The 18,023-nt window shown below is 39.1% G+C and overlaps 1 protein-coding gene across 3 annotated transcripts in view; it reads left to right on the top strand.

The window, feature by feature from the left end:
- Positions 1-18,023, top strand: part of SRPK1 (SRSF protein kinase 1) — a 90,889-nt gene that overhangs the window by 24,357 nt on the left and 48,509 nt on the right. For all 3 annotated transcript variants that reach the window (XM_003278862.4, XM_012503241.2, XM_030802733.1), the window contains 4 exons: positions 3,198-3,316; positions 5,320-5,428; positions 6,125-6,212; positions 7,419-7,506. In XM_003278862.4, coding sequence (XP_003278910.2) covers positions 3,198-3,316; positions 5,320-5,428; positions 6,125-6,212; positions 7,419-7,506 — 404 coding nt within the window. The remainder of the gene's footprint in view (positions 1-3,197; positions 3,317-5,319; positions 5,429-6,124; positions 6,213-7,418; positions 7,507-18,023) is intronic.

The raw sequence follows: 18,023 nt of genomic DNA, 5'->3' as shown, positions 1-18,023 counted from the left end.
TCTCCTGGATTCAAGCAATTCTCCCACCTCAGCCTCCTGAGTAGCTGTGATTACAGGCGCATGCCACTGCGCCTGGCTAATTTTTGTATTTTTAGTAGAGACAGGGTTTCACCATGTTAGCCAGGCTGGTCTTGAACTCCTGGCCTCAAGTGATCCACTGACCTCGGCCTCCCAAAGTCCTGGGACTGTAGGCATTAGCCACCGTGCCTGGCCAGCTTTTTCTTTAGAGTAAATAGTTAAGAGGCTACCTGTGTGATGTTTGGTCCCACTGAATGCCAGAATCTGGAAAACTTTACTCTGGGATAGCATCATCCACACTAACAGCATTTGTTCTTTCCAGTTTATTTTCTTCAGAGAATAGACCTCCTTTTCTTCCCCTGCAAGATAAATACCAACCTGTCTGCTGTGTAGTGTACGGTGTCAACTCCATTATACAAGCCTTCAGTTCATCTTCCCCCACCCCTTTTTTTTTTGAGACAAGGTCTTGCTCTGTCGCCCATGCTGTAGTGCAGTGGCACAATCATGACTCACTGCAGCCTCAACCTCCCAGCTTCAAGCATTCCTTCCACCTCAGTTCCCCGAGTAGCTGGGACTACAGGCACATGCACCACCAAGCCCGGTTAATTTTTGCATTTTTCTTAATGATGAGGTTTCACCATGTTTCCCAGGCTGGTCTTGAGCTTTTAGGCTCAAGGGATCTGCCCGCCTTGGCCTCACAAAATGCTGGGATTACAGGTGTGAGCCACCACAACCGGCCGCATTTCATTTACTTTCATTAAGTTTGAATCAGAGAATCTGTTTCAGAATTCCATCTTAATCTCAAATTGGAGAATGTTGTTGTTCATTCAGACTCCTTATTTCCACTTAGGAAAGTGGGCCAGTGTATTACTAAATAAATTTCCCAAAGACGTGTTTTCCGTTGCAATGAACATTGAATCATGCAGTTTTATAGCTAATTTTGTGTACCCTGGGGGATTAAAAAGAAAATCAAGAATTGAGGGGAATGGCCACCAAAAATCTAAATCATTAGTCACATCAAGGTATTTCTTATGTCTTAAATAGCTCAGTCATAGCATGTAACTGGTTTTGCTATTAAAATGTTTTTCTGTTAATTGAATCTTTTGAAAAAATAATCTGATGAAACAGGTTGATGAAAAGGTAAATAAATGCTGAAAAATTAAAATTAAGATGTGTTTTCCTTTAGCCATTGAAAGGAATGCTGTGTACCCTGCCTTTTTGTTTTGTTGTTGTTTTTAGACAGAATCTTGCCCTGTTGCCCAGGGTGGAGTGCAGTGACGTGATTTCGGCTCACTGCAACCTTTGCCTCCTGGGTTCAAGTGATTGTTGTGCCTCAGCCTCCCAAGTAGCTGGGATTACAGGTGCCTGCCACCACACCCAGCTAATTTTTGTATTTTTAGTAGAGATGGGGTTTCTTTATGTTGGCCACGCTGGTCTCAAACCCCTGGCCTCAAATGATCTACTTACCTCGGCCTCCCAAAGTGCTGGAATTACAGGCATGAGGCCCAGAGGTACCCTGCTTTTTTTGCTTAAAGCTCCTAGAAGACAGGCAACTAATAAGTGTCAGAGCCTGAATGCAAATTCAGGTTTTTCTGCTGCTTGAACTTCTCAGTGCACGAAAGTTGTGATATAACTAATTGAAGACATATACAGAAGGAAATCAGTAAATATTTTTAATGCATTATAAAATGAAATATGATTTTTACCTATCAAATAAGCTAAGTTTTCAGAATGAGGTAGTACTTAAATACCAAAAGCCCATGTGTGGCTGGTGGGGGTGTAACTTAGTACAACCTTTTTGGGAAACAGTCATACTACATAAAAATCATTAGAAGCGGCCGGGCGCGGTGGCTCACGCTTGTAATCCCAGCACTTTGGGAGGCCGAGGCGGGCGGATCACGAGGTCAGGAGATCGAGACCACGGTGAAACCCCGTCTCTACTAAAAAATACAAAAAAAAATTAGCCAGGCGTGGTGGCAGGCGCCTGTAGTCCCAGCTACTCGGAGAGGCTGAGGCGGGAGAATGGCGTGAACCCGGGAGGCGGAGCTTGCAGTGAGCCGAGATTGCGCCACTGCACTCCAGCCTGGGTGACAGAGCAAGACTCCGTCTCAAAAAAAAAAAAAAAAAATCATTAGAAGCAAAGCATTCATGGCCACTGACTGGAAGGAAATATTCCAAAATGTTAATAGTCATTCTGATTAGGTATGTCTTGAAACAAGTGTTTTCCAAATTTTCCACATTTAACATGTTATTTTTATAAATAGGAATGTTTTAACACCTACTTAGTAGTTTAATTTTAGGGAAATAATTCTAATTACAGAATAAAGATTATCCAAAAGTATTCAACAACTATATTTTTAGGAGTGAAAAATTGGAAATAAGTTAAATGTCCAACTGAGCAGAATGTGCCAAAGTAAGCAGTGATACTTCTAAGGGAAGCATGTTAAGATTTTTTTTTTTTTTTTTTTTTTTTTTTTGAGACAGAGTTTTGCTCTTGTTGCCCAGGCTGGAGTGTAATGGCACAATCTCGTCTCACCGTAGCCTCCACCTCCCGGGTTCAAGCAATTCTCCTGCCTCAGCCTCTCAAGTAGCTGGGATTACAGTGCCCACCACCACACTGGGCAAATTTTTTGTATCTTTAGTAGAGATGGGGTTTCACCATATTGGCCAGGCTGGTTTTGAACTCCTGACCTCAGGTGATCCACCCACCTCGGCCTCCCAAAGTGCTGGGATTACAGATGTGAGCCACCATGCCTGGCCTCCATGTTAAGATTTAAGAGATTTCATAGAAATGAAAAAAGTTTATAATAGAAAAAGCCAGATGCAAATTTGTTTATATAGTATGTGATTACAGATAAATATTTTTATGACGATACAGCAACATAATGGAAGAAGATTCAGTAGTTTATCAGTGATTATGTTTGGATATTGAGATTCAAGTAATTTTTCTCCATTGTACTTTTTAATATTTTTCAGATTTTATTATGTAATGAAGTTTTAAAAAAGTAGTATTTTTCTAACATGAGGTAAAACTACAGCTAATATTTTCCTAGGCTGCCACTTGGTAATACTCTGTTCATACTATCTGAAAGTTTAGTTTTTTGTGGGGAGGGCAGCATTTGATAATGTCTTATTTTCTTCTGTCCAAATGGAATGGGCATTTTTATATCATTTCTTAGATCTGAAACTCAGCACCGAGGCTCTGCTCCCCACTCTGAGAGTGATCTACCAGAGCAGGAAGAGGAGATTCTGGGATCTGATGATGATGAGCAAGAAGATCCTAATGATTATTGTAAAGGTAAGTTCATAAGGAGGTATGAAGTGAGACATGAGCCATCTATTTGCAATTTCTCATTTGGGTGTTTGATCTATCAGCATAAACACGGTTTTATTGCTGTTTACTTGTATCTTTTTCTCTAAAACATAGGAAATAGTATTTGTTCTTAGTCTGATTTAATTTATCAAAGCCTAATTTTATATTAAATGTTTTTACCTTTTTCCTCTTTAAAAATTATAGTATATATTTACCTTAGAAAATTTCAGAGCTGTGTTAAACAGAAAAGAAAGTAAAAGACTTCTGCAATGCTATCAGCCACATATAACCAATGGTAACATTTTGGCATATAGATTTTTGCAAAATACCTTCTTACTACTTTTTTTCTCATAGTGATGGCTGTTAAGTTAAACTGGAATTACAGACACTTAAATGGTGTCATCAGGTTGCCTGTTATCTTTTCTGTTTCTTGATGAAACTTTCTAGAGTCTTTGGGTAGGAACACAAAATGGAATGTATCATACCATCTAGGAGAAGAATGTGGTCCTCCTTATTCTCAGCTGACAAAGACAAATATGAAAATACCTTGATTCTTGCCACTGTTGGCAGCCTTTTCAGGCCTTCCTCTGTTTTCTGTTTTTTGGGGTTTTTTTAATTTTGTTTTTTTGAGACAGAGTTGCCCAGGCTGGAGTGCTGTGGCACGATCTCAGCTCACTGCAGCCTCTGACTCCTGGGTTCAAGCGATTCTCATGCCTCAGGCACCCACCACCACGCCTGGCTAATGTTTGGGTTTTTTTGTTTGTTTTTTGTTTTTGTTTTTGTTTTTTTGTTTTTGAGGCAGAGTCTCACTCTGTCGCCCAGGCTGGAGTGCAGTTGGCGCGATCTCGGCTTACTGCAAGCTCTGCCTCCCGGGTTCATGCCATTCTCCTGCCTCAGCCTCCCGAGTAGCTGGGACTACAGGCGCCTGCCACCATACCCGGCTAATTTTTTGTATTTTTTTTTTTAGTAGAGACGGGGTTTTACCGTGTTAGCCAGGATAGTCTCAATCTCCTGACCTTGTGATCCGTCTGCCTTGGCCTCCCAAAGTGCTGAGATTACAGGGGTGAGCCACCATGCCTTGCCGCTTTTTGTTTTTTGTTTTTATTTGTTTGTTTGTTTTTTGAGACAGAGTCTCACTCTGTCGCCCAGGCTGGAGTGAAGTGGCACAATCTCAGCTCACTGCAACCTCCACCTCCTGGGTTCAAGCGATTCTCCTGCCTCAGCCTCCCGAGTAGCTGGGACTACAGGCATGCGCCACGATGCTGGCCAATTTTTGTATTTTTAGTAGAGATGGGGTTTTTTATAATGTTGGCCAGGCTGGTCTTGAACTCCTGACCTCAGGTGATCCACCTGCCTCAGCCTCCCAAAGTGCTGGGATTACAGGCATGAGCCACCATGCCCCGCCTTAATTTTTGTATTTTTAATAGAGACAGGTTTCACCACGTTGGCCAGGCTGGTCTCGATCTCCTGACCTCAAATGATCTGCCTTCCTCAGCCTCCCAAAGTGCTGGGATTACAGGCATGAGCCACCGCACCTGGGCTGTTTTGTTTTGTTTTTATTTAGAGAAACAAAATCCCGTTTGCTTACTTGCTTTTTTTTTTTTTTTTTTTTTTGCTAAATAAACAATTATTCTGTCTCCTAGAAAACACCTGAGACTGTAATTGTAAATAGATATATATGTTTAGATAAACCTATTGGATTATTGAGAGACAAGAATATTGTGATATACAACCTTTTTATTGTTTTTGGATGAGGCTGTTGTAGGCTCAATCTAAATCATTATTCACTTTTTTTAATAACATGAATTCAGTAATACTATGTGGCTGATTTGACTATTAAGATTTTCTTCTGTTGAATTGATTGTATAAAAGAAACTTTTTATTGATAAAAGGTATATAGATGTTGAAAAATGTGATGTAAAAATGCCTTTTCTTACCATTGTTTCTCGTCCTGGTTTTTCTGATTATATTTCCCCCGTTTCTTCCAGGAGGTTATCATCTTGTGAAAATTGGAGATCTGTTCAATGGGAGATACCATGTGATCCGAAAGTTAGGCTGGGGACACTTTTCAACAGTATGGTTATCATGGGATATTCAGTAAGTTTTAGTGGTTCTGTAAAAGAATTAGTTAGATGATGTCTAAATATGTTTGAGTTTCCACTGCTGATCCAGGCTTCTATCTATCTCTAGCCTGATTCATTTATCAGAATTTTGTTGTTGGCAATAGTCTCCATATTCTTGGAGAAACCACTTTTCTTTCCTGAAGAATCAGTATTATATATCTCCCTTTCTACTTTAGAGACAAGAGTGATTAAATTAATGCTGGTAAAGCTTTTGTCGTTTGATTTTTTTGTGATTTTTATCATTTTCTTTTCACCCAAATATTTCTTCTGGCTGCCTATGGGAAAATATTACAGCTTTTAACCTTTTAGTTTTTGCCTATGTACAGATATATACACAGAACACTTGGAATTTGGTAATATCTTTCCCCTTATTTATCCTCATTTTGCAGTTTTGCTTGTAACTCAGGGAGATATTCAAAAGACGGATTTTAACTCAGAGAAAATGTTCGACAACTGAGATTATCTGAGAACAGATTTTTTATTCTTCCTATAAATGAAATCTGGCCAGTTAGTGTCATTAACAAGTACAAATGTTCCCATAGAAGTAGTTTGTTTGGGCTACAGGGAAACGTGAAATCAATATTTGTCCTTTTAACCATCTTATAGCTAAACCTTAGCTTCCTAAAGTAAGGGTAGGCTATGTAGTCTTAATTGCCTGTTTGTTTCTTAGGGGGAAGAAATTTGTGGCAATGAAAGTAGTTAAAAGTGCTGAGCATTACACCGAAACAGCACTAGATGAAATCCGGTTGCTGAAGTCAGTGAGTATTAGATTATATGTATGAATGTGAAGAATTATAAATAAATCAAGTTTCATTGAATTAAAACACACCAAGTGGAGACTGTTTAGCATGGATAATTTTCTCTATGAAGTTCTAGTATCCTTAAAGAGGTAAAGGAAGACAACAATATTTACACATTCCATGCATGTAGTAGGGAACTGGTGGCAAATGCTATGATTAGAATTCTTCTTACACGCATAAACCAAAAAACCTTTCAAATGAATAAAAATATTCACTGAGCATGTTTTACAGGCCAGGTAGCTACTGTCATAATGTTTTTTTTTCCTACTATGGTTAAAAGGAAAGTTGTGTAAATAAATGTATAGCATCTTTTTTGTTGTTTTCAAATATGTTATAGAATACATAATATAAAAATACTGTATTTATTGATTCCATTTATACCTGGAAGCTGAGATAAATTCTATCAAAAATGTGTTTTTAGTTTTGTTTTAAATTAGGAATATGCCAGTGTGGTAGAAGGAACTTAAACTCAGAATTAGAAAACCTGGGTTTAGGTCACCTTTACCCCAGTATGTCCTCCATGTTACCATTTTTTTTCTTTCTGAGTCTTAGATTTTTTATTCGAAAAGTGAGAATGTTGCACCAGGAGATTTCTATGGCAGTAGTTTTCTTTTTTATTTTCAACTCCTGGCCTCAGGTGATCTGCCTTAGCCTCCAGAGTAGCTGGGGTTACAGGCACAAGCCACTGCACCTGGCTTAAGACAGTACTTTTCAGAATGTCCGTTTGTGACAAGATGAGGAGCCTTGTACCTACCCAAAAGTAAATCAGCATACTATTTTCTTCATTGAGAACGTTTTTCCATGGAAAAAAAAAATGTCCGCCGAAAAAAACAGTGTGGTTAGTGCTGTAGTTGATTTGCATCCTGCAAAAGCTTCTTAGTTCCTCGTAGCCTGGTAATCATCAGTTAATTTGGAGGCTACACTTTGATTGATATCAGGGAGCAAAATAGTTTAATTAGAAAAATAGTTCCTTTTGGTTGTATTTCCTCTTATGAATTGACTAAGATTTTTCTCCATTAAAGCTATTGAAATTTTAGTATATTTTAAAAATAGATTTATGTGAGCTCTTTCTTGTAGTTAATTTGCTGTAAGTATTCTTCCCCTACCATTTGGCTTATTTCCATGTTTTATCTTTTGCTAAATACTGTCTCTTCCCCACTACAGGTTCGCAATTCAGACCCTAATGATCCAAATAGAGAAATGGTTGTTCAACTACTAGATGACTTTAAAATATCAGGAGTTAATGGAACACGTATCCTTTTAAAAACCTGTTTGAGAATAGATCATCCCAATCCCAAAGAAAGGAACTAGATTTATTGTGTAGATGGCCTTGGTGTCTTTTCTCAAGGCAAACTATAATAAAATTACCTCTTTTATTGTACACTTCTGAACACACATCTGAATTTTGTCTAATTTTGTGTGGTGTGATTTTTCAGAATATTGCTTTAAGCTTGTTGTCCTGTTTTCAGGCAAATTAAAGCGAAATCAAAGGAAACTTTTAGAAAATGCCTTGTATCACTAAGTAAAGAGTCTATGATTTTTGTCAGTTAGCACAGAAACTTTAAGGGAAGTAATTTCTTATGAAAAATACTGGGTAGGCCAGGCACGGTGGCTCATGCCTATAATCCCAGCACTTTGGGAAGGCCGAGGCAGGCGGGTCACCTGAGGTCAGGAGTTCGAGACCCACCTGGCGAACATGGTGAAACTCTATTTCTACTAAAATACAAAAATTAGCTGGACCTGGTGGCAGGCTCCTGTAATCCTAGCTACTGGAGAGGCTGAGGCTGGAGAATCGCTTGAACCGGGGAGGCAGAGGTTGCAGGGAGCCAAGATTGAGCCCACTGCACTCCAGCCTGGGTGACAGAGCCAGACTCTGTCTTTAAAAAAAAAAAAAAAAGGAAAGAAAGATACTGTCTAAAAGAAAGAGAAAAAGAGAGAAAAAGAAAGGAAGAAAGAAACTGGATAAACAATTCAAGGTATGATTGTATTTATTATACTAAGCCTCAACTTTGAAGAGGCTGTGAATGTAGATTATGTTTAGAGTCTAAAAGGGTATAATTGTTCACGTTCTATTATAATGAAAAACTGACTTGTTTTATGTTTTTATCTGGATTTTTTAGAACTGTAGAATTGGAAGGAACCGTAGCTGATTTTCTTCACAGGTATCAAAGTGACGTGCGGTGAGCTAATGGAAAGGTTGTTGCAACAGCTGTGCTTATAAAGGTCAATCAGATTTTTCAGTAAAAGATGAAGTCGAATCTTACTTAGATTGGATAAATCTAAAATCACCTGTTTATAAGCTATTTTTAAAATGTATAAAGGCATTTCATACATTATTTTACTTTTCATGCATGTTTGGCTTCCTTTAAGGCACATTCCTAATTGCTGTTGATCTTTTTGTATTTAAAGGAGACAGGATTACATATGACTGTAGTTTCGTGTAGACTATGGGAAGAGATTTGAACAGAGAAGCAGGAAGGAAGGGATGGGAGAGAGAACAGTTGATAATGTGGAAAGACTATTGTTCTAAAGTCAATTCTGAGTCATTTCTTAGAAAAATACAAATCACAGATCCCCCAGATGTCTAAGGAAAACTGCTGCAACCATCTTAAAACAGTATCTTGTGCTGATTGTGGTCACTTTGTGGATGGCTTTCTCTCTTTCTCTCTTTCTGTGTGTGTGTGTGTGTGTGTGTGTTTTCAAAGAATTAAGAATTCTAACCAAGGAATTTTTTTAAAACCTACACAGGGTGTTGTGGTGGCCATATCTGTTTTTTCTGTTATTTAATCTTGTAATGTTTGTCATTGTGCCAGATTTCTTTACTAATTTGCAAAAGTTCCAAGTAAAACTATAGAAATACTCTCAAATCTCCCCAGAAATGCTGAGTACCTTTATTTGACCCTAACTAAGCAAAGAAGGCTTTTTAACTATTGAAATATCTTAGGAGGTTTGAATTTCAAGTTCCAAGATATTTTTCTTTTTTCTTTTTTTTTTTTTGAGATGGAGTTTCAATCTTGTTGCCCAGGCTGGAGTTCAATGGCATAATCTCGGCTCACTGTAACCTCTGCCTCCTGGGTTCAAGTGATTCTCCTGCCTCAGCCTCCCAAGTAGCTGGGATTACAGGTGCATGCCACCACACCCAACTTTTGTATTTTTAGTAGAGATGGGGTTTCTCCACGTTGGTCAGGCTGGTCTCGAACTCCTGACCTCAGGTGATCTGCCTGCCTCGGCCTCCCAAAGTGCTGGGATTACAGGTGTGAGCCAACGCGCCCGGCCCCCAAGATATTTTTCAAACATTGCTAGGTGGTTTCTCTGTAGCTTCTGTCCATTGATTCCCTATTTTATTCTTTTCTCCATTTGTTCTTAGCCGTTTTTTCCCGTCTTTCTTCATCCTTATCTCCCAGCTGTCTTTGCTCCTGCATTATTTACTACTGTTAGATATTGAAAGAATATAACTCAAAACACTATGTTAAGGGTTAGTAATGGCTCATGTCACTCTCCTGCCTCTACCCGTTTTCCCAACATAACATACCCACACAGAGCGGTACATCCACATTCGTGTGTATGTTTGTTCAGGCGTTTTTTTCTCTGGACCACTATCGTTTCTCATATTAAAATATAAAGTATATAAAATATAAACCCTAAGCTAGAAAGTTAGTTATTACAGAATTCCGTATAAACTGGCTCATTCTACTTGCCTGGAGGGTGAGGGGAAAAGGATGATTAAGAAGGAGGACAGTTGGTTTCTCTATATAATGTTGACATGAGCCAGTCATTATTGTCTACCTATATGACCTCCTATGTCTTTAGGATACTTTTTTTCATGCTATATACTGTCTTTTTTGCTAGCCCCTCTTATTCATAATGTGCCCTAAATGTGCTTACCCAATAACGTAAGCCTTTTACTTTCAGCCTTTTGTTATTTTCTTTACACTGTTTCCCCAAGAGATTTTTTAAAAATGTAACCTTGTGGGCTGGGTGCAGTGGCTCACACCCATAATCCCAGCACTTTGGGAGGCCGAGGCGGGCAGATCACGAGGTCAGGAAATCGAGACCATCCTGGCTAACACGGTGAAACCCCGTCTCTACTAAAAATACAGAAAAATTAGCTGGGCGTGGTGGTGGACGCCTGTAGTCCCAGCTACTCAGGAGGCTGAGGCAGGAGAATGGCGTGAACCTGGGAGGAGGAGCTTGCAGTGAGCCGAGATCGCGCCACTGCACTCCAGCCTGGGCGACAGAGCGAGACTCTGCCTCAAAAAAAAAAAAAAAAAAAAAAAAGGAACCTTGTGATTTCAATTACTAGTGCTTCTGATTGCTACTCATTAGCTTTCTTTCACTCAAATTATTTGGCTCTTCCTTTTTGCCACTTGATTATGATGTTCTGTCAGGTTTTTTTTTAAGCTACTATATGTTTGGTCATTTTAATATCACTGCTTACAAATTAAAACATTTTCAAATTGTAATACTTCTCTCAACAAATAAAAATTAAGCAGATAGAAGCTAGAAACATAAGAGAATAGCTTTACAATCCTATTTTATGTTTAGTCTTTTTAAGTAATCTGCATTTTAAATCTTGTTTTGATAAATTTTTTTATTTAATTGTTTTTTTATTTTTATTTATTTATTTTGAGACAGAGTTTCATTCTTGTTGCCCAGGCTGGAATACAATGGCGCAATCTCGGCTCACTGCAACCTCCACCTCCCGGGTTCAAGCGATTCTCCTGCCTCACCCCCCACCCCTAGTAGCTGAGATTACAGGTGCACACCACCACGCCCAGCTAATTTTTGTATTTTTAGTAGAGGTGGGGTTTCGCCATGCTGGCGATCCACCTGCCACAGCCTCCCAAAGTGCTGGGATTGAAGGTGTGAGCCACCATGCCCAGCCTATTTAATTGCTTTTTTAAAAAAATTTCTTGGCCAGATGCAGTGGCTCACACCTGTAATCCCAGCACTTTGGGAGGCCAAAGCGGGCAGATCATGAGGTCAGGAGTTCAAGACCAGACTGGCCAACATGGCGAAACCCCATCTCTACTAAAAATACAAAAATTAGCGAGGCATGGTGGCGTGTGCCTGTAATCCCAGCTACTTGTGAGGCTGAGGTAGGAGAATTGTTTGAACCTGGGAGGCAGAGGTTGCAGTGACCTGAGATCATGCCACTGCACTCCAGCCTGGGTGACAGAGCAAGACTCCACCTTCGGGGGGGGGTTGGATTTTTTTTCTCAGCAGAATCGTTGGTAAATTTAAAATGTAGGGCCGGGCGCGGTGGCTCACGCTTGTAATCCCAGCACTTTGGGAGACCGAGGTGGGTGGATCATGAGGTCAGGAGATTGAGACCACGGTGAAACCCCGTCTCTACTAAAAATACAAAAAAATTAGCCGGGCGTGGTGGCGGGCACCTGTAGTCCCAGCTACTCGGAGAGGCTGAGGCAGGAGAATGGCGTGAACCCAGGAGGCGCAGCTTGCAGAGAGCCGAGATCGCGCCACTGCACTCCAGCCTGGGTGACAGAGCGAGACTCCGTCTCAAAAAAAAAAAAAAAATTTCAAATGTAAAGAAGTAGAAAGAGTTTAATGAATCCCCAGAGATCCATTACCCATTTCAGGAGTTATCAACTTATAGCCAATCTTGTTTTGTCTGTACCTCCTGATAATTCTGTAGCCAATCTGTAATTGTTTTAGAATGTATTTCTAAATGACAAGGACTCTTAAAATATAACCTAGCCAGGCACTGTGGCTCATGCCTATAATCCCAGCACCTTGCAAAGCTGAGGTGTTCAAGACCAGCCTGGGTAACATAGCAAGACCCCCGTCTCTACAAAAATAAAAAAATACTAGCCAGGCATGGTAGCTCATGCCTGTAGTCCCAGCTACTTGGGAGGCTGAAGCAGCAGGGTCACTCGAGCCTGGGAGTTCGAGGCTGCAGTGAGCTATGATGGTGCCACTGTACTCCAGTGTGGGTGGCAGAACAAGTTGCATTCTCTGACAAAAAGATTTGTTAAATAAAAAGATAACCTGAATGCAATTATTATACCAAAAAAAAAATTGGGACCAGTTTCTTCGTCACAAGTTTCTCCAGTCAGTGTTTCAATCTCACCAAATGTCTTGTGCTTTATTTTCTTTCTGTCTTCTGCTGCTGCTACTACTACTACCATTACTATTGCTGCTACTACTACTACTACTACTACTACTACTGGTTGTTGTTGTTCTTATTGTTTCCTGTTCTTCTTCCTCTTTGGTTTAATTTTTTCTTTGTTGTGGTAAAATACACATAACATAAAATTGTGCAGTCATTACAACCATCCATCTTCATAACTTTTCATCTTGTAAAACTGAAGCTCTATACCTATTAAATGACTATTAGATCTCATTGGTTTATTGTGTTAAGTCCTCTATTTCCTTGCTTATCTTCTGTCTGCTTGTTCTATACATTATTGAGAGTGTGGCATTAAAATCTCCAACTGTTATTGTAGAACTATTTCTCCCTTTAATTCTGTCAGTTTTTATTTTATATAGTATGGTGGTCTTTTAATAAGTATGTAAATGTATATAATTGTTATATCTTTTTGGTGGTATGTTGAACCTTTTATTAATATATATAATATCCTTCTTTATCTCTTATAACTTTTTCTGATTTAAAGTCTATTTTGTCTTATATTAGTATAGCCACCCCTGATTTCTTTTGGTTACTATTTGCATGGAATCTTTTCTTCAACCTTTCACTTTTAATCTGTTTGTGTCTTTGGATCTAAAGTGAGTCTCTTGTAGACAGCATATAGTTGGATCATTTTTTTATATATATATTCTACCAAACCAAAGTTTTAATCATACTAGCTTTTAGACTAATTATTTTTTGACATATTGGTTTTTTAAATCATGTAAAAAACAAAAAGAGGAGTTATAAACAATTATTACAATAATATTAGCTTTTATAATTGCTGAAGTATTAACCTTCATTGACAATCTTTATTTCTTCATATGGATGCCTGGCTTTGTGTTATTGTTTAGTGTCTTTTCATTTCACCTTATAGGACTCCCTTGACCATTTCTTACAGGGCACATCTGGTAATGAACTTGTTCAGCTTCTGTTTACATGGAATGTCTTAATTTTTCTCTCACTTTTGAAATACTGTTTTGCTTAATATAGGATTCTTGGTTGACATTATTTTTCTTTTTTTTTTTTTTTATTATACTTTAGGTTTTAGGGTACATGTGCAAAATGTGCAGGTTTGTTACATATGTATCCATGTGCCATGTTGATTTCCTGCACCCATTAACTCGTCATTTAGCATTAGGTATATCTCCTAATGCTGTCCCTCCCCCCTCCCCCCACCCTACAACAGTCCCCGGAGTGTGATGTTCCCCCTCCTGTGTCCATGTGTTCTCATTGTTCAATTCCCACCTATGAGTGAGAACATGCGGTGTTTGGTTTTTTGTCCTTGCGATAGTTTACTGAGAATGATGTTTTCCAGTTTCATCCATGTCCCTACAAAGGACACGAACTCATCATTTTTTATGGCTGCATAGTATTCCATGGTGTATATGTGCCACATTTTCTTAATCCAGTCTCATTGTTGGACATTTGGGTTGGTTCCAACTCTTTGCTATTGTGAATAGTGCCGCAATAAACATACGTGTGCATGTGTCTTTATAGCAGCATGATTTATAGTCCTTTGGGTATATACCCAGTAATGGGATGGCTGGGTCAAATGGTATTTCTGGTTCTAGATCCCTGAGGAATCACCACACGGACTTCCACAATGGTTGAACTAGTTTACAGTCCCACCAACAGTGTAAAAGTGTTCCTATTTCTCCACATCCTCTCCAGCACCTGTTGTTTCCTGCTTTTTTAATGATGGCCATTCTAACTGGTGTGAGATGGTATCCCACTGTGGTTTTGATTTGCATTTCTCTGATGGCCAGTGATGATGAGCATTTCTTCATGTGTTTTTTGACATAAATGTCTTCTTTTGAGAAGTGTCTGTTCATGTCCTTTGCCCACTTTTTAATGGGGTTGTTTGTTTTTTTCTTGTAAATTTGTTTGAGTTCATTGTAGATTCTGGATATTAGCCCTTTGTCAGATGAGTAGGTTGCAAAAATTTTCTCCCATTCTGTAGGTTGCCTGTTCACTCTGATGGTAGTTTCTTTTGCTGTGCAGAAGCTCTTTAGTTTAATTAGATCCCATTTGTCAATTTTGGCTTTTGTTGCCATTGCTTTTGGTGTTTTAGACATGAAGTCCTTGCCCACGCCTATGTCCTGAATGGTATTGCCTAGGTTTTCTTGTAGGATTTTAATGGTTTTAGGTCTAACATTTAAGTCTTTAATCCATCTTGAATTAATTTTTGTATAAGGTGTAAGGAAGGGATCCAGTTTCAGCTTTCTCCATATGGCTAGCCAGTTTTCCCAGCACCATTTATTAAATAGGGAATCCTTTCCCCATTTCTTGTTTTTGTCAGGTTTGTCAAAGATCAGATAGTTGTAGATATGCGGCATCATTTCTGAGGGCTCTGTTCTGTTCCATTGATCTGTGTCTCTGTTGTGGTACCAGTACCATGCTGTTTTGGTTACTGTAGCCTTGTAGTATAGTTTGAAGTCAGGTAGTGTGATGCCTCCAGCTTTGTTCTTTTGGCTTAGGATTGACTTGGCGATGCGGGCTCTTTTTTGGTTCCATATGAACTTTAAAGTTGTTTTTTCCAATTCTGTGAAGAAAGTCATTGGTAGCTTGATGGGGATGGCATTGAATCTATAAATTACTTTGGGCAGTATGGCCATTTTCACGATATTGATTCTTCCAACCCATGAGCATGGAATGTTTTTCCATTTGTTTGTATCCTCTTTTATTTCATTGAGCAGTGGTTTGTAATTCTCCTTGAAGAGGTCCTTCACATCCCTTGTAAGTTGGATTCCTAGGTATTCTCTTTGAAGCAATTGTGAATGGGAGTTCACTCATGATTTGGCTCTCTGTTTGTCTGTGATTGGTGTACAAGAATGCTTGTGATTTTTGTACATTGATTTTGTATTCTGAGACTTTGCTAAAGTTGCTAATCAGCTTAAGGAGGTTTTGGGCTGAGACAATGGGGTTTTCTAGATATACAATCATGTCATCTGCAAACAGGGACAGTTTGACTTCCTCTTTTCCTAATTGAATACCCTTTATTTCCTTCTCCTGCCTGATTGCTCTGGCCAGAACTTCCAGCACTATGTTGAATAGGAGCGGTGAGAGAGGGCATCCCTGTCTTGTGCCAGTTTTCAGGGGGAATGCTTCCAGTTTTTGCCCATTCAGTATGATATTGGCTGTGGGTTTGTCATAGATAGCTCTTATTATTTTGAGATACGTCCCATCAATACCTAATTTATTGAGAGTTTTTAGCATGAAGGGTTGTTGAATTTTGTCAAAGGCCTTTTCTGCATCTATTGAGATAATCATGTGGTTTTTGTCTTTGGTTCTGTTTATATGCTGGATTACATTTATTGATTTGCGTATGTTGAACCAGCCTTGCATCCCAGGGATGAAGCCCACTTGATCATGGTGTATAAGCTTTTTGATGTGCTGCTGGATTCGGTTTGCCAGTATTTTATTGAGGATTTTTGCATCAATGTTCATCAAGGATATTGGTCTGAAATTCTCTTTTTTGGTTATGTCTCTGCCAAGCTTTGGTATCAGGACAATGCTGGCTTCATAAAATGTGTTAGGGAGGATTCCCTCTTTTTCTATCGATGGGAATAGTTTCAGAAGGAATGGTACCAGTTCCTCCTTGTACCTCTGGTAGAATTCAGCTGTGAATCCATCAGGTCCTGGGTTCTTTTTGGTTGGTAAGCTATTGATTATTGCCACAATTTCAGAACCTGTTATTGGTCTATTCAGAGATTCGACTTCTTCCTGATTTAGTCTTGGGAGGGTGTATTTGTCGAGGAATTTATCCATTTCTTCTAGATTTTCTAGTTTATTTGCATAGAGGTGTTTGTAGTATTCTCTGATGGTAGATTGTATTTCTGTGGGATCGGTGGTGATATCCCCTTTTTCATTTTTTATTGCATCTATTTGATTCTTCTCTCTTTTCTTCTTTATTAGTCTTGCTAGCAGTCGATGAATTTTGTTGATCTTCTCAAAAAACCAGCTCCTGGATTCATTAATTTTTTGAAGGGTTTTTTGTGTCTCTATTTCCTTCAGTTCTGCTCTGATTTTAGTTATTTCTAGCCTTCTGCTAGCTTTTGAATGTGTTTGCTCTTGCTTTTCTAGTTCTTTTAATTGTGATGTTAGGGTGTCAATTTTGGATCTTTCCTGCTTTCTCTTGTGGGCATTTAGTGCTATAAATTTCCCTCTACACACTGCTTTGAATGTGTCCCAGAGATTCTGGTATGTTGTGTCTTTGTTCTCGTTGGTTTCAAAGAACATCTTTATTTCTGCCTTCATTTCATTATGTACCCAGTAGTCATTCAGGAGCAGGTTGTTCAGTTTCCATGTAGTTGAGCAGTTTTGAGTGAGTTTCTTAATCCTGAGTTCTAGTTTGATTGCACTGTGGTCTGAGAGACAGTTTGTTATAATTTCTGTTCTTTTACATTTGCTGAGGAGAGCTTTACTTCCAACTATGTGGTCAATTTTGGAATAGGTGTGGTGTGGTGCTGAAAAAAATGTATATTCTGTTGATTTGGGGTGGAGAGTTCTGTAGATGTCTATTAGGTCCACTTTGTTTAGAGCTGAGTTCAATTCCTGGATATCCTTGTTAACTTTCTGTCTCGATGATCTGTCTAATGTTGACAGTGGGGTGTTAAAATCTCCCATTATTATTGTGTGGGAGTTTAAGTCCCTTTGTAGGTCACTCAGGACTTGCTTTATGAATCTGGGTGCTCCTGTGTTGGGTGCATATATATTTAGGATAGTTAGCTCTTCTTGTTGAATTGATCCCTTTACCATTATGTAATGGCCTTCTTTGTCTCTTTTGATCTTTGTTGGTTTAAAGTCTATTTTATCAGAGACTAGGATTGCAACCCCTGCCTTTTTTTGTTTTCCATTTGCTTGATAGATCTTCCTCCATCCCTTTATTTTGAGTCTATGTGTGTCTCTGCACGTGAGATGGGTTTCCTGAATACAGCACACTGATGGGTCCTGACTCCTTATCCAGTTTGCCAGTCTGTGTCTTTTAATTGGAGCATTTAGCCTATTTACATTTAACGTTAATATTGTTATGTGTGAATCTGATCCTGTCATTATGATGTTAGTTGGTTATTTTGCTCATTAGTTGATGCAGTTTCTTCCTAGCCTCGATGGTCTTTACAATTTGGCATGTTTTTGCAGTGGCTGTTACCGGTTGTTCCTTTCCATGTTTAGTGCTTCCTTCAGGAGCTCTTTTAGGGCAGGCCTGGTGGTGACAAAATCACTCAGCCTTTGCTTGTCTGTAAAGTATTTTATTTCTTCTTCACTTATGAAGCTTAGTTTGGCTGGATAGGAAATTCTGGGTTGAAAATTCTTTTCTTTAAGAATGTTGAATATCGGCCCCCACTCTCTTCTGGCTTGTAGAGTTTCTGCCGAGAGATCAGCTGTTAGTCTGATGGGCTTCCCTTTGTGGGTAACCCGACCTTTCTCTCTGGCTGCCCGTAACATTTTTTCCTTCATTTCAACTTTGGTGAATCTGACAATTATGTGTCTTGGAGTTGCTCTTCTCGAGGAGTATCTTTGTGGCGTTCTCTGTATTTCCTGAATCTGAATGTTGGCCTGCCTTGCTAGATTGGGGAAGTTCTCCTGGATAATATCTTGCAGAGTGTTTTCCAACTTGG

This window comes from Nomascus leucogenys, chromosome 22a (genome assembly GCF_006542625.1).
Source record: "Nomascus leucogenys isolate Asia chromosome 22a, Asia_NLE_v1, whole genome shotgun sequence".
Taxonomy (NCBI): Eukaryota; Metazoa; Chordata; class Mammalia; order Primates; family Hylobatidae; genus Nomascus; species Nomascus leucogenys.
This window is presented reverse-complemented; position numbering and strand designations above follow the sequence as displayed.